We start from the raw sequence: 23921 nt of genomic DNA, 5'->3' as shown, positions 1-23921 counted from the left end.
CAATTGTAACTGCAAATAGCACTGGAAATAGAAGACCACATTGTCCGGTTCCATGGTCTCACCTGAAATAATGTGAATTTATATTGTTCACTCAGCTTTACTTGAGCAAATTAATTTAATCCAGGTGACAATATGTGGACCAAACTCAGATACGCACAAAATAATAAAGAGGTACAGTCCCCATTCCACTCTATCAAAAGTTTTTTCTGCATCTGGAAACGCTTAAGCCTCTAGGTGCTGAGGTGCTAAGGGTAGGGCTGCCAACTCTCTTTCTCTGGAAATGAGGGTGTTTGGGTTGAAAAATGAGGACTTTTGAGGACGCCTTTCCCTATGATGCCATAATATGCCTTTATACTGTCTTATGGTTTTGTAAAATGATATAAACCTTTCGTAGCAGTTTATTACTATAATTATGATATGATGGCCACAATCACAGTCACTGACAAACTAATAACCCATTAAATATTTTGAATATGTCAAGCCTCTTAAATTAACAGACTTCATTCCTTCCATTCTTATTTGGATAGCTTAACTGTCGTAAACCTGTAAGAATGACACACATGGTAAATTCACTTCTAGTAAAATAAAAATTATTTTACTCTTTTCAATTTAGTTTAATTTCATTTATCTACATTTTTTTTATTATTTTCCACTGAACCAATTTTCTCAGTGTATCTAGGTGCTTGGATAAATATGAATAGAAATCTTTACATAGCATGCTACTGTAATTGAATCTTGTGAGTATTAGACCCTTAAATGAATCTGTTCTGCCCTTTCGAAAACAAGGAGATTTGTTGTTCAAGTAGTCTGTGAACTTGCACTTTCTTTTTGGCATAATAGGTATTCCTGAATTTATGTAGATGAAAGACGTATGAAAATATTTCATTACTGGAAGTGACTTATTACCGTAGATACTCGCGTATTAGTCGAAAAATTTATGCCTTAAAATTCATTCAAAAAAACAGGGTCGACTTATCCGCGGGGCAACACAATTTAATAATTATAAGCCAGCAATGGGTCTTTTTACTTCTGGTACATGCTTCCTCAGTTGGTTTGCCCAGTTGATTTCATACAAGGGACGCTATTGGCGGATAGATGGCTAAGAAGCTACCCAATTAGAGCAAGCAGTTAAGTTCCTGTGTGCTGATTGGCTCAGCGACAGAGCGCCAAATTCAATTCGGCTGCATTAACCAGGAAGTCTCGTCTCGCTCATTCAGCATCAACGTGTTTCGCTGTGTAAAGAGTTAACTTTTGTGCTCTTTTGTGTTTATCTTTGTGCATAGTTAAGCCCTTCGTTATGGCTCCACATCGATCTGCTTCTGCTACTGCTTCAGAGGCCGTGCCCAAGCGCCAACGGAAGATGCGAACAACTGCCGTAATTATAATTATTTATAATTAGTTTTACCCTCGACTTATATGCGAGTCATAACAAATTTTGTAATTTTCGGCTTAAAAAATACACTCAACTTATCTGCAAGATCGACTAATACACGAGTATCTACGGTACTTGATCAACTGATAACTAAAAAGATATTGCATTTATTTGACAGAATAAATGCGTGATTTTTTTAATTAACTGAAACTTTAATTGTCGACTCATTCATTTGCAATTATAAATCCATTTTGGAACAACGGGTGGTAATAAAAATATTTTCCATTAAAATATTACAAAGCAGTATTTCCTTGCACATAAATACAATGGACTGTAACTGGATGTATGAAATTTCTTGTTTAACCAAGCTGCTGAAAGAAGAATTGAAAATAAGATCTCACATAGAAAACATGAAATTGTAATTTCGATTTTGAATAACTTCACTTAGTTACAGTGAATTAGGATTACAAATAATTAAGGAAAGGAATAACATTTATAATGAACTGCCTACTCGCCAAGAAGATAAAGCTGAACTCAAAGGATGAAGTGAAAAAGCCAAGTTGGACAGACATTGACTATTCTCGTCAATATATGCATTGTTCACTACCGGAATGGAAGTGAAGATTCTGGGGAAAAGTGTGTGCACTACTTCCACAAATGTTGAGTGGTTTACAGCTTTCAATTTTTACCAATGATAAGGATTTGGAATTTTTCAAATTTTAGGAGCCAAAATTCCAGACATTTTCAAAATGTTATAAATTCCTCCCGGACAGTCCATGGTTTGTTAAAAATAAGGACATGTCTGGAAAAATGAGGACGGTTGGCAGCCCTAGTTGAGGGAATACAGAGTGCATCTTAGTTTTTTGTTAACTTTTCAATTTTTTTAAGAGCCTAACTTCAACTGTTCCCTTTGTAATTTGCATCTTACAGAGTATCAACAAAGAACAGAGGATTTGTTCTGTTCTGTGTATTATATTGTATTGACCCCTTCTTTTTGACACCCACTGCACACCCAACCTACCTGGAAAGGGGTCTCTTTTTGAACTGCCTTTCCCAAGGTTTCTTCCATTTTTTCCCTACAAGGGTTTTTTTGTGAGTTTTTCCTTGTCTTCTTAGAGAGTCGAGGCTGGGGGGCTGTCAAGAGTAGGCCCTGTTAAAGCCCGCTGCAGCACTTCTTGTGTGATTTTTGGCTATACAAAAATAAATTGTATTGTATTGTATTGTATTATATTTACGTAGCACCATATATCCCAGCATGCCAAGCAATAACAATCAGAGTACAGGAGTGAACCACTTAATGTCCACTATGCATCCCATGAAATAGGATATTAAGCCGTTTGGACATTATATTATATATGGCATTCAAGAAAGCTGGATGGGATACTATAGTGTAATTGTTTTGACTAAACTCAAAGAGATAACGTTACAACATTTCTGAGAAACACGATACTCGAGATTGGGTGTTGCTGCCCACAGGTTGAACCATACATGTGTTATACAGTACACTTTTTATTTATAAATAGGGAAAGTTCACATTAATCTAATGATTGAAAGTACAGTGCAGTATTGGCAGGGCACGAGATACACATGTTGAGTGCAATCCCCTGAGTTATTACAAAGCCACTCCAGAACTGAACTATAACATCTTTGACTGACTCCATCATTTGTATGTCATTGGGACTACAGCTAATGAAGCAAAACAAAGATCAGGAAAACTCACCAGATACCACTGCTTTTCAAACAAGGGGTCAGTGGGCAACTGTGTCAAGTGTCTCCGCTTCCTCACTTGGACTGTTTGCTGCTCAAACCAGAGTACCTGAATGAAGAATAAGATTAGGGATTCAGCGACAGAAGACCTGGAAAAAAGTGCATCACCAGAATATAATCTCACTTAGTGACCACACAGCTATTAAGTTATCTTATTTTTAGCTATAGTTATCTTACTGATGCATAAATGTTATTTTGTTCCATTTTATTCTGTTCATCTGTGATACCTTTATCACAAAGCTTTAGGGTTTAAGGTGCTACTTCTGGGATACATTTTATTATGAAGTTTATTTATTTATTGTTTTAAAATGGGGTTATAGTGGACACTGTTTAGTTATTGGGACCCGAGTACCGACTTTTGTTTCTGTATATGGATGTTGGAATGACAATAAGATCCTTGATTCTTGATCCTGAAAGTTCTTGTCTTTGACAAAAGCTTTGGGGGAGTTCACCATATAGATGTTGTTCTTATATAATTGCAATAATGGTGATCTTCTCGTCAGAGCAAAGCTTCAAATTAGATACTCGTAAAATTTGATCAACAACCTTAGCAGAGTGGTCAGTTGCCCCAAGGGTACACCATTAAGCACAGAAGAGGAAATTAATCTTTAAAGCTTTTAATTCCATGTGGTTTTAAAAGCTGCCCAAGTTAACAGAAAAGTATCCCAGAGTGTACCATACAAGGGAGAAGGAAAGTTGACCTCTACTCAATGGTCACTTTATGATAACTGTTACGTTTTGTGGGAAAATGTGTTTCACAAAAAATTGTTAGGGAAAGAGAGACAATATCCCATCATGACTTACTGACAGCTCAAGAAGTCAGTGACCTAAAGGTCACATTCAGCATTGGTCTTGTTTAAAAAGCATAAGCTGGACAAAGGCACCAACATCAAATTCCTAAAGATCAATAGCAACTTAGGTTTGGTCACATTAGAGTATTGTATCTAGCAGGAGATGCATGACCCCTGTGGTTGTAGTCTTTGAAAATTGAAGTCGTACTTGAAACAATATATCCACCATAGTAACCATAGTAGAGATATTAAGACATGAAATATCTCTCTATTATAAAAAAAAATCCATGGAGAAGAATGACTAGGGAGACAAGACATGGTCTTCATGTGAAGATCACAGAAGACACTTAAAAGACCCACGAGATGAAAGAGATTGGCCACGGAGCGTCTTGCGGGGACCTTAAACATGAGACTTTGTGCCAAGAGATTGACCCAGGACCGTCTCGGGGGATGTAGAACAATGAGATTCTTGCAAGACACACCCTACTTACAACCAATATCAAATAAGACACCGGGCAGCAAAACACTCAATCGTGTCGAGGCTTTGAGCACACACAGATCCATGGCTCTCAGCGCATATAAAGCGTATAAGGACAATATGATATAGATGAAAAGATTTCCAGTCGGGCTCAGAATTAAAAGACAAAGTATAACTTCATAAAGACGTTCAAAAACGTTGCCGCTGTACACGTGCAGAGCAGGTTAGAGATTATGAAAGCAGTGGAATTCGAAAGGCTCAGAAAAAAAAACGTTGGCGCAATACACATGTAGAGAAAGTTAAAGAATATGAAAGCAGGAAAATTGTAGCATCCCTTCCAGGTTGAAGCCTTTTTTTTTTGGAGTGACTGTTAGGTTTGATTGAGGGAGGGCGGAGTACAGCACGGAAGACTGACAGCGGTGTATTGATTGATGCGATGGGGGGGGGGGGGTCCCGGGACAAGAGGAGGGGGTTGGAGAGGGTGCTAGAAGGTTGTGTTTGGGGTTATGAAGTCGGCATTCTTTTTCTTGATTGTTCAAGTAAAACTTTTGTGAGACTTTACTACACCTGTCTGTTTTTTTTTTTTTATTTCTTCTCTTTTCGAGCCAGACACGGAGGTCGCTACAGTATCAAAAAAAGATAGTAAAGATCCCATTAGCACAAACAAAAGGAAATTATTACTCAAAAAAGGGAAAATAATCATCACGGACCAGGTGTAAGTGAAAAAATAGCAGGACAAAGCGAGGTCAGAAATAGAAGACAAAGAGGAGAAAACAAAGTAAAACGTCATAAAGAGGTTACAAAACAAGGAGGCCAAACACATGCAGAGCAGGTTAGAGATAATGAAAACAGTGGAATTCAAAAGACTCAAAAAAAAACGTAGGCGCAAAACACATGCAGAGCAAGATACTGAACATGAAAGTGTCAAAACAAAGAAAGTAAACATCGCATTAGTGCAAACAAAGAGAAATTATTACTCAGAGAAATAACGAAAAGGCGAATAGAGATCGAATATATGGACATACTGCGGTGGGTTGGCACCCTGCCCGGGATTGGTTCCTGCCTTGTGCCCCGTGTTGGCTGGGATTGGCTCCAGCAGACCCCCGTGACCCTGTGTTCAGATTCAGAGGGTTGGAAAATGGATGGATGGATATATGGACATAGGTGATATTATTGTAAGGCTTTAAAGTTTAAGTCAGAGAATTTCAAAAACGGGGTTTACCTCACATGCATTTATTGGTTACTTTGCAAAAAAAATTATTAACTGCTGATGATGTCAATCATTTTTTCTGTGCTGAAATTCCAAACAGAGAAACCTATCCTGAATAATGGTACAAAGTCACTAAACACATGTCATCTAAAACATTCAGCATGTTGGGACTCTAAAGATTCCAAATATTGTTTTTAAAGAAGTTGAAATAGAAACAATTCAAAGAAAAAAAAAATCTTAAAAGTGTGTATCTGGAAAACCAAACACAGGGGTTGGCAAGCAAAGTGAGCAGTGGGCGAAGCCCCCTAGTATAATACAAAAGAAATCATAAATTTAATTTGTTTTTAAAAGCTGCATTTACTCCTATCAATGAACAATTGAGGAAGCCAATCGGACAATACAATTGTCTTATGATATTTCACTGGGGTTTTCGCAAGCCCATATTAAGACCCCCACAGAACTCCTTAAAGGAGAGTTTTAACAATGCACCATGTGGTCACCCGGTCGTTTCATGCAGCAAAGTAATTTCCACTTCTGATTGTGGTGTGTGCACACTCAATCATTTCATCATGTTCCCCACTGGGGAACATGGTCACAAGATCATTTCATCAAGTGGGTGTGTTAGTGATTTCAGCATGTGGAAACTGGATTGTTTTGTCACATTTGTGTTAGATGAAATGGCCTCTTGCTGTCAAGGCCCCTATGCAGACACCCAGAATGCCCTGATGGTAGATTTGCCCCTGAATCTTTGATGACTGTATGTCCATCTTCAGAGTAGATAGATAGATAGATAGATAGATAGATAGATAGATAGATAGATAGATAGATAGATAGATAGATGGATGGATGGATGGATGGATGGATGGATGGATGGATGGATGGATGGATGGATGGATGGATGGATGGATAGATAGATAGATAGATAGATAGATAGATAGATAGATAGATAGATAGATAGATAGATAGATAGATAGATAGATAGATAGATAGATAGATAGATAGATAGATACTGATAGTAAGGGATATCTTCCATCCATCCAAAGGAAAGGCTTCAGACTCCTCTGAAGATGGACATACTGTATGACTGTCAAAGACCCCACACTACAATGTTTCTGCAGAAAAATGCAGAAATTAGTTTCCATTTTCACCTTTCAAAAACTTCCCTGGAGTTTTTGACCCATACTGGCCTAGTGTCTCAATGTGGAAAGGTGAATATGTAGAGTTAAGAAAAATGAGACTATAATTGTGCTCTGATGTGTTGGTGCATATTAATTAGCCCTTTCCTGATTGGATCCTGCACATTACAATGTTTCATTCCCTGATTCCCTTCATAGAAGAAAACAATATTCCAAAATGGCAGGCTCCAAAGAGTTGCTTTCAGTGGTACTTGTTGTGTTGCTTACCTGTACACATCTAAATTGTGTTTTGTAGACTTGTTTAAAAGGTAAATAATTTTCTGGTCCCTCTGTTTTGCAATATCCCATGGCTGGTGGCATTATCATACCTTCAATGATGTCTCCACAGATGTGCAGATGCCCAATGTAGGCAAACGTCTATGTCATATGTATTTTCAGTTGTTTTAGTGTGGATGGAGATACTTTCATAAACAACATGAAAATGTTTAATGTGGACAAAGCTATTTTTAAATGAAAACATAGTGTGGACAGACTAAAAGAACACATTTCCAGGGAGCATGTGCCCCCTTGTTAGATATATGTGGGTAGTGATGCCAATATCAATGGAAATGGAAAATCTACAAGTGATTAGCTGGCTCAGAATAGGCCACACTTACCCTTGGTTCCCTCTTCAGGCGCATATTGTGGCTGTGGTACTTCCTCAGTGAAATGCGAGGCAAGCCTCTGTGCTTAATGTGATGGTAGTTATCCCCAGGAAAAACCTGAAAAGAACAGATGACTTGGATAAATTTGGACAAACACAGATACACATTTTCCATTATTATAACTTCAGGGAACTCTTGGTTGACTCTCAGTTTATTGTATCTCATCAACAAACTTGTGACATAATTAGCAGCTTTGGTTCCCATATCCAGGAATCTCAATTATTTGTGTAGAATGTATACTGTTTCTCAGGTATATTGGGGTTTAGTCTAGGAACTCTAGTTTATTCCTTCATTTTAAACAGTGGTTGTATAATTAAATGTATGTATTGTGGACCCAATGATTTCAACATTTCCCACGAGTGTGGGTTCTCTAGCACCCCATGACCCTGTAATGGAAAAAGTGGCTTTGGAAAAAAGATGGATGGCTGGATTACTCCTAAGACTCATAGTCATTGTGGCCTAGACATGAAGGCATCGGTTTAACTCTCAGGTTGCTGTCAGACCCTGAGTGAGTCACTTTACCTGCCTGTACAATTCAGATACACTTAAACAACACATTAGGACAGTGTTTTCTATTTAAAGGTTCTATATTAAGTGAAGGTTGTCGGTCTAAAAGTGGATTTCCAATCTAAATAGTGAGGAAGATTTGAGGATCAGTATGCACCCCACATTTAAAATTTTAAAGAGCTGAACAAAGTAAGGGTTTTCACTTCCTCCTATAGTTTTTAGACATGCATTTAGAGAGTTAGATATTGTCATGCATGCACAACAGATTGTTGCCTTCTGGGCTCATGAGAGAAAGCACTACCACCCTACCATACTACCACCCTAGTACACCAACGGGTATAGTCACAACCTGTGCTGTCTTTTTTTCCAACCATGGCTCCAAGAAGACACCCAATGAGTGTAACTGACACCACAAGCTATAAAAGCACGGAGCTCCCGGAAGGAGGTGCCTCATTTAGCAGATGAGCAACCCACAAAACAAAGCTCCAACCATGACGCCTCACCTCACCTTGCCTCTTTAAAAGTACCTGATGACTAATTGCACTTTACGTTGATTCTAGCGCTATCGAATGCCTGTTATTTTTGCTTTCTTCTTGCAGCAGTAAATGGGGTGGCCTAGTTGACACCCCACTGTTCTATTTGGACTCTTGCATTACTATTAGTCAATGATAGATAGATAGATAGATAGATAGATAGATAGATAGATAGATAGATAGATAGATAGATAGATAGATAGATAGATAGATAGATAGATAGATAGATAGATAGATAGATAGATAGATAGATAGATAGATAGATATGAAAGGCACTATAGATAGATAGATAGATAGATAGATAGATAGATAGATAGATAGATAGATAGATAGATAGATAGATATGAAAGGCACTATATAATAGATAGATAGATAGATAGATAGATAGATAGATAGATAGATAGATAGATAGATAGATAGATAGATAGATAGATAGGCAATATTAGACAGACAGACAGACAGACAGACAGACAGACAGACAGACAGACAGACAGACAGACAGACAGACAGACAGACAGACAGACAGACAGACAGATAGATAGATAGATAGATAGATAGATAGATAGATAGATAGATAGATAGATAGATAGATAGATAGATAGATAGATAGATAGATATTTTATTTGTCCCAATGGAGAAAATGAAAACTTTACAGAAACTCAAGTAAAATACATAAATAGTATAACAAACAAACTTCAGCCACTCAAACACACATAAAAACTTCTGGCTTGAATAGGAGAGCTGCTGCTGTCAATCACAGACTTGTAGGTGGGACTAAGACGCAGTCAGATCTGCTCAATTGTATGGCAGGTTTACATTTTAATGCACTAACATCTGAGCAGAACAAGTCCAGCTATTTGTGTCCACAACCCCAACATGCTAATTGAAGTTTGTTTATTCCGATGACTCTTGGGTTAAGTAAACACCATTCTGTGGTCATAATGATTGATTCATTAGAATATTAATACAGAGTGAATTAAATATTAAGACATTTTAAATCTATGAACTGGGCTGTTTTGATTCAGTGTGGGTGCCCCCAGTGTTGTAACTGAGTCCTGTTTAGCATCAGTACAGTCCAGTAACACAAAGCAGGTTTAGAAAATAATGGAGTGAGCTGATACCATGGATATATGACAGCTCAGAAGTCACTGTATCTCCTAACAGTGAGGTGTGTAGGTACGTACTGATTATCGTAATCAGGCACAGATTACAGTAGTGCTTAGGTGTGGAGTTTAAGTGGAAAAAAACACATGACGTGATTTCATCCAATTATTCATCCATCCGTCCATCTGTCCTTTCTCTAATTTTACAATCTTAGCATGCTCATTGTGTCACTGACCTGCCCCAGAGCCTCAGTATTAGATGAAAGCATTTTCAATATTTCAGCCAGTAGTCAGAAAAACCACACTGAGCGCAGTGTAAATGTGTGTCTCTCCAGTTCAACCCAACTCTCTTATACACTGAAATTATAAAAGTGGGAATGAAAGCAGCAGATTTAATAGTTCTTGAAAAAAAGTACAGTGGCAATGTCTCAACGTTCATGTGTAATGTATGAGGTAAAGTGTCCATTTTATTGTTGTTTTAAATGCGTATTGTTTGTTTAGCAAGTGACTGGAGCTCCCTAATTACAGTAATTGTGGGCATTTCACGTAAAGAACATTATAAGAGCCATTTGCTAGTTATCTGAGGCAAAGTATGTTAAATGCTTGCCTTTATATTAGTTCATAGTCTATGGGAGGTTCTAAACCCCTCAAGCTGAATTGAATTGGTAAATTCTAACTATTTCTTGTCCCTCTGACCATAGATCTCAGTTAGTGACCTGCCTTGCTGTAGACAAGGCATGGAAGGCACACGGTTTCAAATTGTGCTTTAATGTGCTCAGTTGTATGTGCAGAGCTGTATGTTTAGAACGTACTGAATGTGAAGCAATTCATCCTTAAGTATTGAAACAATTGAAGTTTTTCCTTTTTTTGCCTTTTATTCCACATGTGTAACAATTCATCTCTATTCTTGTGTGGATTGTTTGTTTGAATTTTCGCTAAACCTTTTAAAATGAACTTTTAGACTGAGAAGTTTCCTTCAGCACACGTTTGACCCATACTTGATCCTGCCTTACCTTCTAGCAAGTACAAGCATTCACCTTTAACTAACATTTATAAATATGTTAAAAGCACAGTACATTTTTGAGTAAAGGTTATTATTAGGTCAATGAAATATCACTTAACAAAATAAAGAATCAGACTTATTTTAGTGTGCAGTATTCGTGGTACTTTACTGTTTATTGGGACTGAATGTGACAGTAAAGGTTTATATGGCAAATTGCAACTGCTCCATCTTAGTCAAAATATTCAAAATTTTAGTTGTCTCCACTCACAGATTTTTTACTGGCACAAATTCTTGTATTCTGACAGCACAGGAAGTTGGGAGACAGTAAAAGTTTTTTTGTTATGCCCTTTTGACATTAGCAGAATATTTCCTGACTCAGCAATTAGATCATTGTAATGCCACATGGTGGCTTCAATGAAGCATAAACTACCAGTGGTGACACCATAAAGGCAACCTTTGTCACAATATGTAGTGCCAATTAAGCAAATGACATGTTCACCTAAGCAGAACTGCTCTACTTCTGGTGGCCATGAGCCCCAAAGTGTGTGGAACTCATCCAACCCAGCGACCGCTTTTACTGCTTCTCAGTATTAAACCACAAGGAAATCCAAAACACATTCGTGCTGAAAACAAAATCGGTGCTTAGCACTTTCAGCTTCTTAAAGTCATTTGGCAAGAAAGCTTTGGCATCTTTATTATGTTATTCTAATTTTTACCATATTGATGTTAACATTCATCTCCCACAACTGATTTAATCAACCGCAGGTAGATGGAAATACACACAAGCACACTGACACACAAACACCAATTACTGGTGCATGCACATGATCACGTCCATGCAGTATCAAAGGCACATACACACACACGCACACACACACACACACAATAAGATTAAATGCTTCTATGCATACTGTACAGCTGCACTCACCTTGAACAAGTAACATTGATTGTGTAATCAGTAAAGTACATTCACACAATACTGGTAGACACACACAGTCACTCACTGTGCCCACAAACCAACACAAGTACAGAGAGTGTAAAAATATTCAATGCCTTTAAAGTCTTCATATAATATACACAACAAAATGTGTATTTTATATTTGAAATTAGTATAGATCACTTTGCACTATTTTGTTTTCACTTTGACATTAAAGGGTACTTTTCTTTTGATAAGTGTCAAAAACACCAAATTAAACCCAAGGACATCCAGGAGGACAACTTGATGCAGTGTGCAAGAAATCTGTGCCTTGGGAGAAGATTTGCTTTCCATCAAGACCATAACCCCAAACATAAAGCCAAATCTACACAGGAATGGCTTCAAATCAAGAGTGCAGATCTCAGTCCAATGGAGAATTTGCAGCTGGAGTTGACAAAGGTGGTTCACTCCAGATCTCCATGACACCTGACAGAGCTTGAGCAGCTGTGCAGCAATGAATGGGGAACCACTGCAGTGTCCAGATGTGTAACGCTGGTAGAGAGAGACCTGAGCTCAGAGACTCAAGGCTGTGTCATGGCTGCCAAAGGTGCATCTACTCAATACTGACTTGAAGGGGGTGAATACTTATGGGATGAATGATTTTGTGTATTATATTTGTAACTAGCAAAATACCCGTGCTTCACAGCGGCGAAGTACTGCTTTAAAATTTTTATTAAGAAGAAAAGTAAACCTTTTTAAACTGAGGGAAAATATACCAATAATTATTTGTTAAGGATCTTTTTGTATACCACGTTGTCAGTTCAGCCCTCCGGTTGTAATATGACCAAGCTGTGCGCTGAGCTTACTCTTGAGCATGCAACGTATAGTTGGCCATGTGAAAAGCAATCTTGCCTCAAATCAATGCCAACCTTTTGTAGAGTCTGTCCCTGAGACTTATTGATTGTCATTGCGAAGCAGAGCCTTACTGGAAATTGGAGGCGTTTGAATTGAAATGGGAGATCAGAGGGTATAACGGGGATGCGAGGAATAAAAACTCTCTCCCCTGAGCCACCGCCAGTAAAAATAGTTGCCTCAGTCTGGTTAAATGGAAAAGAAAGAAAAGAGAAAGCGCACGTTTCTAATATGCTTAATTTCACAATTGTGGGTATACAAAATTTTTTGTTGTTCCATTGTCTGTGCAGAATGTTAGATTGAATAATATTGTTAAGTTCGTAGACGTCTTTGTTTTTGGCCGCAAGAACAGCTCGTTCACTCAGCCAATCGTGATTCTTATAATTGTTTTGAATATTGGGAAATACTTTTTCAACCAATTCTTCTTTTGACGTCACTAAATTGCAGAAGTTATGAGGCAATGAAATTCGTCCTGAGGTCAGATCAACCGGCACCTTTCCATTCCCAATTTCCAGATTTCTCCAACCCCGTTATTGACAGTTTGCATTACTTGATTGTAAATGCCTTTTTGCTGAAGCGTTAGCTTAGGAATATTTGATTGCACATACGACAAAAGATCACCCGTGTTGTAATTTTGTTCACGACGCAATTCTACATCGAACGAAGCAGCAGCAGATCAATTCGGTGATGGCATTCCCAATTGATTGAGAACTTTGTTCGCGATTTCTAAGGACAAATCTTCAATCATTATCAACGCTTAGTTGTAGATGTATGTTGTGACATCCATGTTTATATTTGAATTTTACTTGCGTATTCGACGGAAATTATCTTCAGCCATGTGCGATTTATATTTCTCCCATAACTGTGTTGGAGATGAAGGAGAGCAGGCGGTCAATATGATTGCAAACAATGCATGAATTTGATTTGGATGTGACGTGTTGCACGCATCATTAATGTATACATCCCAGTATCGGTCGTTCTCCAATAAATTCAGAGCTTGACATGTACTTCGGAAAGTGGCATGTGTAACGCCGTTGACAATTCTCAATTGCTGGAAAGACATTGGACCGGGCACATTTACCAACAGCATGTGAACAAAGAAGCATTCATCTTGATTGGGATGCACGGTGTACAGTCTGCCTATCGTAGTTTCTTTGAATATGCCAGGTTGTCCGTTGACTCACTCTCCTCATTTGCGTTGTTCAAATGATTTTCTACTCGCATTCCATGTGTATTATGTAGGCACTTCCAAATACAGCAGTGTTTTTTCGCAAACGCGTCATTTTGACATAACGTAAGGAAAGCAGTTAACGTTGTAGCCGGTGGATTCAGGGCTATTTGTTGCACATTTGCAGCTGTGAAATAAACGCGTTGTCCATTTTCTAGATGTACTGCTAAGTGAACAACAGCTGGACTTCGTTCATGTATGGGAAATGAAAGAATTCCCAATACAGCTTCATTGCTGCTTATGTATCTTCCAGCCTAATACTGTGTGATTTCATTGATATGCATGACCGCATTCCTATCATTTCTTTCTGGTTGCACGCCAAAAACTGCCATGTCGCTGCCTTTATTCACATACTTACAAATGTATTTGATCGAAACATTGAAATAGAATCGTAAAATATTTAGTATGCCGTGTGTTGCCTTTACGTCCAACAGATGGCGCTGTGTTTTTTAAAAAAAGCATGTTTTTACCTGTCACAGGTGTGACATCTATATAATATGTATATAAAAACACGTGCGTATTCGAATGCAACGTTGTGTCAAAATTTCAAAGCAATCGAAGAACTTTCAGAGATTTAAGGTTTTGAACAAATGAATATCATGGTGGATTTTACTATTTTGTGTAGGGCAGGGTCAGTCTGTGGATCAGGAATTTCCACACGGTTGACTTGATCGATGAGAGCTGGTTTAATCCTATCCTTTAGCCGCAATAGAATGTGTGCATGGGGAATACCTCGCTTTTGTCACTCTATGGTGTACATGTAGCAATTTGTACAGCCGAAAATGTTACTCTTCGTGAGCAAGTCTATCATTTTGCGAATCTTGAGATGAAATACACGACTGATAAGGTCGTGGCGATCGTGAGGTTTTTGACGTGGAAGGAGAATTTTAGTGATGTCAGGCCATTTAGGATTGCAAGTAAAATGTGATGAATAAGTCAGGGCGGCCATAATGACGTACGTATGTCATTGTGTCTTGTGTACGCTCGTGCATATAGCGAGGTCCTCCAGTGAAGGAAGATGGTAATATCACAGCTTGACCAAGTTCTATTAAATCAGTGTCGTTTTTGTCAATAGCATCTTTTAAGTGAACGTAATTAGGTCAGGAAGCTTACGTAAAAGAGTGACAGAGACTTTACCACCGTTACAGCACAAACCAGGAGACTCGCATTGCCACTTCTGAGCTTGACAATAGTCACAGTGAACATCCATGGATCCAATGTGTACTGTTTTGTCAGACTCATAATGTATGTTTGGGTCGTACGCAAATCCACAATTGGCTTTTTTGAGCCAAACCTGTTGTTTTCGTATGAGCCGCTTTTCATTATTGGGATCGTATCTAGAAACAGAAGCTCTATTAACTTGTGGATTTGCCTCCGTGTATTTAGCGACAGCGTCCCTTGCGAGTATTTAGCGACAGTATCCCTATTAACTTGTGGATGTGCTTGCGAGTATTTAGCCACAGCGTCCCTATGAACTTGTGGATTTGCTTATGAATATGCTAAGCACAGTCCTTCACCCGCGAATATTTACCTTATATGGGCAGGCACTCAATCACGTGGGAGGCGTGATGATGCAAGACTCAAGACGCAACCGCCTCACACGGCGACCGAGCTGCCCGCTATGTCCGTATATAGTATACAAAAGTAGGTTCCAGTTATGACTGTTACGCTTTGAATTTCAAGATGAAACCTGCCTAACTTTTGTAAGTAAGCTGTAAGGAATGAGCCTCACAAATTTCAGCCTTCCACCTACACGGGAAGTTGGAGAATTAGTGATGAGTCAGTCAGTCAGTCAGTGAGGGCTTTGCCAGATAGATAGATAGATAGATAGATAGATAGATAGATAGATAGATAGATAGATAGATAGATAGATAGATAGATAGATAGATAGATAGATAGATAGATAGATAGATAGATAGATAGATAGATAGATAGATAGATACTTTATTAATCCCAATGGGAAATTCATATTCTTCAGCAGCAGCATACTGATACAATAAATAATAATTATTAGTATAGATTAATTTAGATCACTTTGCTAAGACTTGTTTTCATTTTGACATGACATAGTACAGTATTTTTACTTTTTCGAAGTATAGGGAAAATATTGTAATCGTCCAAAAATTTGATCTTGAGATTTTGATGAATCTCAACGTTTTACACCTCCCCGAGTCCGAAAATGCAATTTTTGGAATTATGTGTGTGTGTGTGTATAAACACGATAACTTGAGTACACTTTCACTAAGGTCAGCCAAATTTTGCATACAAGTATTAGGTACAAAACGTAGATTTCTTTCAACTTTTGAGCTATTTCCACTAACCGGAAGTGGTACTTTTTTATTCATGCAGCTGTAGAGTCTGATTTATTAAACTTTAATTTTATAATAATTGTTCAATATTAATTTGATTTAATTTGTTGTTTAATGTACATAATATAAAAGTATAATCATCGTCTTGTGGTTTACTCCTCAAATATCCATCCCTATATCTGAGTATACAAGAAAGTCGAGGGGAGATGGTCAAAAAAAGCCAAAATTAAATCCAAGGAAATCTTGGTGGAAAACCTGGTGCAGTCTGCAAGAAACTGCACCTGGTGAGAAGATTTGTTTTCCAGGAAGACAACCCCTCAAGCATAAAGCCAAATCTACACAGGAATGGCTCAAAAACAACAATATTAATGTGCTGAAATTGTCAAGTGAGAGTTCTGATCTCAATCCACCTGAAAATTTGTGGCTGAACCTGATAAAGGCTGTTCACCCATGATCAACATGTGACCTGACAGAGCGTGTGTAGTTTAACAAAGAAGAATGGAGAAAAATGGCAGAGTCTGGATGTGCGAAGCTATTAGAGAAATACCTAAACACACAGACTGAAAGCATCTACTAAACACCAACTTAAAAGGGGTAAATATTTATGTAATTGATGTTTTCTGTGTTTTGTATTTGTAATCAATTTAGACCACATTGCAAAGATCTGTTTTCACTTAAACATTAAACATTCCTTTTATGCTGATCAAAGTCAAAGAAGCCAAATTAAATGCACTATGATTCAATTTTGTATAACAATAAAATGTATAAAACCTTCCAAGGGGTGAATACTTTTTATAGGCACTATAAATGCCCTCTAATACAGGCGTCACCAATTCTGGTCCTGGAGGACCACCGTGGCTGCAGGTTTTCATTCTAACCCTTTTCTTAACGAGTGCCCTGTTTGTGCTGCTAATTAACTTCTTGTGAATTCACTGTAATTGAATTGCTTTTTTAAGATTTGTTCCCCTGAATTTCTTCATTGTTCCTCTGAGTTGCTTCATTCCTTTCCTTAAATGGCACCCAAACAAAAATGAAATGTGAAGTGAGTGAGCCAACAGAAGACCAACTAAGTCAGGGCCTCAAACTACAACCAGATACACTCTAACCAGTTGCTTAATTAGGTGCTGATTCTTGTTGTTAGTTAAACCCGTTCTTTAACTCCATGGCTTGTTGCTGCTGTCATGGTGCAATAACAAAACATTTCTGTAATTGCTGATTTTCTCTTTTCTGTTCAAATGTTTTGTGGAGCTGAGCTGATCAGTATTCCTGAGACATTCATCTTTCTTTATATTCAGATATTGTATCTTTATATTCAGATATTGTATGATGGTCAAAGTTTGCTGTTCATGTTTTGGCTCATTTTGTATCTCATTATTGCTTGGCTGCTAATTAAGGAAAAAGAAACAATTAAGGGGTCTGAGTCTTCAAGAGCAAGCCAATTAAAATTAGTTCAAAAGAAGTTAATTAGCAGCAAAAACAGGTCACTCATTAAGAAAAGGGTTAGAATGAAAACCTGCAGCCACGGTGATCCTCCAGGACCGGAGCTGGCGACCCAAACATTCCTGGAAACTATCAAATAGCATGGGAGTTGGGTGTAATTATCAACTATGCCACCAGGTGTCGCATGCCCACAGACTTGTTAATCAGTCTGCCAAGTGTCGAGTTGATCGAGATGCAGATTTCTGACATTCATCCTGCAGTCTTTCTTGTGTGTGACTTTCTACAAGCCGAAAAAAACCATGTCAATTCATATCAAACATCAAGACACTGTGATTGCATTTTTTCACATTCACATTCTGACTGTTAATTAGTGACATTACACTGAATTGCTAAGTTGTCTGCTGGAAAGCATCAGGGGAAAAAAAATCCTAAGCAGCAGCGCATGAAAAACTACATTTTTCACCCTGACAGCTCATCTGCACTCATCATGTTTTCATTTGGTGGTTGCTTCACAACTCCCATATTCACCAGATCTCGCTCACTGTGACTTTTATTTTGCTCCCAAAATTAAAATTGAGTCTGAAGGGAAGACAGTTTGCTACTGTGTTATAAATCCAGGACAAAATCGATGTGGCTGTATACACTGGAAATGTTAACAGTAATCAGAGAAGTACTGGGAGAGGTGCACGGCTTCTCAAGGAGGGTATTTTGATAGTGACTAAAAGGGAATTGTTGTAAGGTGCATAAAAAAGTTTTTTTGTTGTTGTTTAACAATTTAACAAATTTAATTTTAACAATTCTGGGAATTTTTCTGTCTATTTTATGTTCATACTGTTAGGAAGGCACATGCATAACTTCCCAATACGCACACACACAGCACACTTTTCAGGCATGAACGGAAGCACACATATTCACTTAAATGCACAGAGACTCACAAATGTCAAATAAAACAGTATATAAGAACTTTATAAATCTGACAAATAGCAGGAGACCATTCAGTCCATCAAGTTGGTTTGTTTAGCTAACAGCTAAGCTGTGCCAGTATCTCATCCAGATACATTTAAATGGTTAACAAGGTTTCTGCTTCAGCTACATGACTTGGTATTTTATTCTGGAATCCCACAACTCTTAGTGGCATTAGTCACAAATTCACTGCCCCTTAATTTCCATTGGTGACCTCAAGTGTATGATTCACCGTTAAGCTGAAAGAATTCTACTGGACCTATTTTATGGTTGCCTTTGACAATTTTGAAGACTACACAGGTTTCATTGACTGAGCCTGTCAGAGTACAACATGGCCTTAACTTCTGGTTCCTCAACCCCAATACTGTAGAGCGTCAAGTGCTGCTGATTCTTTTTTGTAGCATGGTGACCAGAACTGCCCAGATATTTCAGTAGAGGAGCAAATGCTCATAATTTATCAGCACCTGCAGGTACACTCTCACTAATATAGGCTGTCAAAGATGGCAAGGTTGGGCTGCCATCCTAGCTGGGTAAAGGAACACCAAACCATCCCACTCAAAATATCATTATAATGAAAGGAGAATAGGGGGCTGCTTCCTGGGGTTGTGTGTGCACTGAGCTACAGCATCTCCTTGATTGAGGTCCAGTTCGAAAATCCATTATAGTGACCTCCTGACTGGGTAAGGGAATGCCAAACATCCTGGAAGACGCCAGGCTTGTTTGAAAATGCCCATGCTATACCAGCATGCACAAACATTATTATTATTGTCTAAACCTGTGTTTCCCAAACTCAGTCCTGGGGGGCCACTGTGGCTGCAGGCTTTTGTTCCAAAACCTGATAACATGGAGCTCATTTAATTAGCTGTTTTTTTTTCTTCTCTTATTCTACATTCAGAAAAGCACAGCAGCATGACTTTTACATTTATAAGACAATTTAGAAATATTTCTGCTTTTGCTATAGATTTAAATGCTTAACTCACTTTTTGTTGGTTTCATTCTTTTTTGCCCTTTCTCTGTGCAGTTTTCCCCCTTCATTGTATCTTATTAATGATAATTAAAAACGAGCAGAGCAGACACCCCAGCAAACAACACTGAATAATCAAAGGCTGCAACTACTTTAGCGTCAGACCCACTAATTAGTAAATAATGGATTAATTAAACAATTAGAACACCTCGAAAGGCAGAATGAAAATCAAGATGAAAATATTGTTAAAAAGAAAAAAAATACATTATTCCCATATAACTGCTTGGTACATTTTAATATATAACTTTATGTACAATACGCTACTGTGGCTGTCCAGGATTTTAAATCACCTGTAGCTCGCAAACCATTTGAACTATTGACCTAAAATGTGGTACACATATACTACGTGACGTCTACTGTTCACTTTTGGGGTTATGATTAACCTCCAAGGTTTTTCCTCTTTTTATTTTTATTTCATTTTATTGTAGAATCAACTCTCGGCAGCAGCAAGCGGGTGCCGTTCTCATCCCTACCACCTTCGCAGTCACTTCCCCTACCTCTTCATATTTTAAATCATTCTTGAGGCAGATTGAAGTCTTAAGTGCCAGCTTAAGTGAAAATTTAAAGAAAACATACTAAGTAATTGCAATACAAACACTGGCTTCATCAATTTTAATGCGAAAAGATGCTGACGAAAGAAGAAAAGAAGTGGGCCGCTAGGGTGGAGAAAAGAAGAGCTGCTCAGGAAGCAGCAAGCACATCAACCTCTGAGCAAACAAATGCTAAACGTACAGAGAAAGAGTATGAAAACTAGGAATGCTCAAGTCAAGTGTATCCACTGCACATTATCGTGCAGTATAAATATATATTTTAGCAAACTTAGTTTTCTAATTTCTATATTGTTCCCAAAACACAGAACTTAGGAAATAACAGTTCACTTAGCTTAAAAACAGAAGCTGGTTTGGAACAAAAACCTGCTGCCACAGTGGTGCAGTATAAATATATATTTTAGCAAACTTAGTTTTCTAATTTCTATATTGTTCCCAAAACACAGAACTTAGGAAATAACAGTTCACTTAGTTAGCTTAAAAACAGAAGCTGGTTTGGAACAAAAACCTGCTGCCACAGTGGGTCCCCAGGACCGAGTTTGAGAAGCACAGCGTTCATCCATGGTCCCACAAACACTAACACTTGCACATACTGTATATGCACACATATACATTAACATACACATGCCATTCAGGCATTTTGGTCAAACATGTAATCAACAATTTCACCGTACTCCATACACATGATGAGGAACTTGAACGTAAACATATGCATACTCACTGAACTTGTACATATTTGATATAGGCACATATTGCATACACGCACAAATACACCATGTAAGTTCAGCAAGTGCTATATAGGTGCAGGTATGGATTTATATTCACTGGCCAATCACAAGTCACATCGACAGATTAATAAATACATCTGACATACAAGCACATACATAAATGCAGAAATCCATCTTACTAACCGAACGTTGTAAACCGGATATGGACGCAGGGCGCTGGGCACAGCGCATGTGCACTGCCGCACAATATGGACGAGCCCACCACAGAACAAAAAAATAGCGCAGGGCGCATCGAAGCACACGCGCACTGCCGCACTGCAACGAGCCCGCCACAGAGCAAAACAATAAAACCCCGCCACTGAGCAAAACAATAAAAATGAGCCCGCCACAGAGCAAAGAAATAGCACAGGGCGCATCGAGGCACACGTGCACTGACGCACTGCAATGAGCCTGCCACAGAGCAAAAAAAGAAACGAGAGGATTCGAAGGTTGTATTACAGTACGGACACCCCAGAGGTCCACACTACACAGCATATTTGAATCACATTACAGTATTACAGTACGGAATCCCCAAAGGTCCAGACTACACAGCATATTGGAATCACATTACAGTATTACAGTAATACATTATTAACAGTCCAGCCACAGAAAACACAGAAATGCCACCAGATGGAAAGAAACAATACATGAGCGCTCCGTATTAAACGTAAGTGCGATTATAATTCTTAACAGTAGATGCCGTATAGCTAATGGAGTCACGGCTCCAAAAACAAACAGCTCAACTAACGGAAATACAAACACAAGCCCGCATGGATACACACGATGAACGCAGGCGCCTACAACGCGTTTCTAAAACAGCGGAAGCAAAGGAGTCACGGCTCCAAAACGAAAGACCTCAACTAACGGAAATACAAAAACGACCCCGCATGGATAGACACAATCAACGCAGGCGTCTACAACGCGCTTCTGAAATGCCACAAGCAAAGGAGTCACGGCTCCAAAAAGAAAGAAGATCCCTCAAGACTTTATTTGCGACGACTTAGTAACAGAGGTGTTTGATGAAGCAATCTCATTAGACGAAATACCACTTTTAACGCACCGAGCTATATTATGTCCAAAGAATATTGACGTTGATCAGATAAATCAGACAGACCTCAGTATGTGCGTCTTGGGAACTGCACGTCTGACATTGTGGTCAGCAACACAGGAGCGCCACAAGGGACTGTACTTTCTCCGGTCCTGTTCAGCCTATATACATCGGACTTCCAATACAACTCGGAGTCCTGCCATGTGCAAAAGTTCGCTGATGACACTGCTATCGTGGGCTGCATCAGGAATGGGCTGGAGGAGGAGTATAGGGACCTAATCAATGACTTTGTTAAATGGTGCGACTCAAACCACCTACACCTGAACACCAGCAAAACCAAAGAGCTGGTGGTGGATTTTAGGAGGACCAGGCCCCTCATAGACCCAGTGATCATCAAAGGTGACTGTGTGCAGATGGTGCAGACCTATAAATATCTGGGAGTGCAGCTGGATGATAAATTAGACTGGACTGCCAATACTGATGAGCTGTGCAAGAAAGGACAGAGCCGGTTATACTACCTTAGAAGGCTGGTGTCCTTCAACATCTGCAATAAGATGCTGCAGATGTTCTATCAGACAGTTGTGGCGAGCTCCCTCTTCTACGCGGTGGTGTGCTGGGGAGGCAGCATTAAGAGGAAAGACGCCTCACGTCTGGACAAACTGGTGAGGAAGGCAAGCTCTATTGTTGGCATGGAGCTGGACAGTTTAACATCTGTGGCAGAGCGAAGGGCGCTCAGCAGGCTCCTATCAATTATGGAGAATCCACTGCATCCACTTAATAGTATCATCTCCAGACAGAAGAGCAGCTTCAGTGACAGACTGCTGTCACTGTCCTGCTCCACTGGCAGACTGAGGAGATCGTTCCTCCCCCAAACTATGCGACTCTTTAATTCCATCCGGGGGGGTAAACGTTAACATTTAACATTATACATAGTTATTGTCTGTTTTTCACCTGCATTTTTATCATTCTTTAATTTAATATTATTTATTGTATCAGTATGCTGCTGCTGAAGAATGTGAATTTCCCATTGGGATTAATAAAGTATCTATCTATCTATCTATCTATCTATCTATCTATCTATCTATCTATCTATCTATCTATCTATCTATCTATCTATCTATCTATCTATCTATCTATCTATCTATCTATCTAACTAACTAACTAACTAACTAACTAACTAACTAACTAACTAACCAAGTCATTGCACTGCTTCCTGGAGAAAGCCGCCTCTTTCTAAGTACTGACAAAGTTGATTCTGAAGACGAAACTGAGCATATTAATTTCCCATTAGAATATTTAAACACTATTAACTTGGCTGGGTTACCACAACACAGTCTTAACCTTAAAATGGGGACAATAGTCATGCTATTAAGAAACCTTAATACTAAACAAGGTTTATGCAACGGTACACGATTAGTCGTGAACACCATGACAGACAATGTTATTGAAGCAAAAGTGCTTACGGGATTGCATACTAACAATACTGTTTTGATTCCCAGAATTGACCTTACAAGTTCTGACCTAGAATTACCTTTTAAACTTAAACGCTGCCAATTTCCCATTAAGGCAGCATTTGCCATGACAATCAACAAATCCCAAGGTCAAACCATGGACAGAGTTGGCATTTATCTCTCCAAACCTGTATTTGAACATGGACGACTTTATGTGGCCTTTTCAAGGGTTCGGCGTTCATGTGACGTTGAAGTTAAAAGTTGTAAATACTCCATACCAAGGAACACTCATTCAAGGACAAGACACCATCTTTACTACAAATGTTGCATAAAAAGAAGTATTTGATTAAATATCTGTAATCTACCGTTGGATTACTTCTTTACTCTCTATATACTTCATGTACACCTTTACCCTCAAATATATTTCATACATATATGTGCAGCGGCACAACGGCATTTTATACTTAAATGATGTAACAATTATTTTTCGCTTTTAATTTAAACATATTACTTAATAAAATTACGGATATATGTATTTAATTACTCCATACCCTCCCAGAACATTCCCACCCTCCATCGTGTGTCATCCCTCCAACGATTAGATGGAACACAGAGTGATTGCCATTCATTCATTTGCAATTCGTTAGAGAATCGGGGGTTTACTGGTCTCTTACAGAAACATACACACACATACTAATAAATCCTCATTCA

At 38.6% G+C, this 23921-nt stretch overlaps 1 protein-coding gene across 1 annotated transcript in view; it reads right to left on the bottom strand.

Moving 5' to 3' along the window:
* The window catches only part of LOC114656645 (proprotein convertase subtilisin/kexin type 4-like), a 107532-nt gene that overhangs the window by 51775 nt on the left and 31836 nt on the right, over window positions 1-23921 (bottom strand). The window contains exons 5-6 of the mRNA XM_051931271.1: window positions 7411-7515; window positions 3093-3188 (exon numbers count right to left, since the gene is read on the bottom strand). Of these exons, the coding sequence (XP_051787231.1) occupies window positions 3093-3188; window positions 7411-7515 (201 nt within the window). The remainder of the gene's footprint in view (window positions 1-3092; window positions 3189-7410; window positions 7516-23921) is intronic.

The sequence above is a fragment of the Erpetoichthys calabaricus genome, chromosome 8, assembly GCF_900747795.2.
Source record: "Erpetoichthys calabaricus chromosome 8, fErpCal1.3, whole genome shotgun sequence".
Taxonomy (NCBI): domain Eukaryota; kingdom Metazoa; phylum Chordata; class Cladistia; order Polypteriformes; family Polypteridae; genus Erpetoichthys; species Erpetoichthys calabaricus.
Note: the sequence above shows the minus strand (reverse complement) of the source record. Positions and strands in the feature narration are given on the sequence as shown.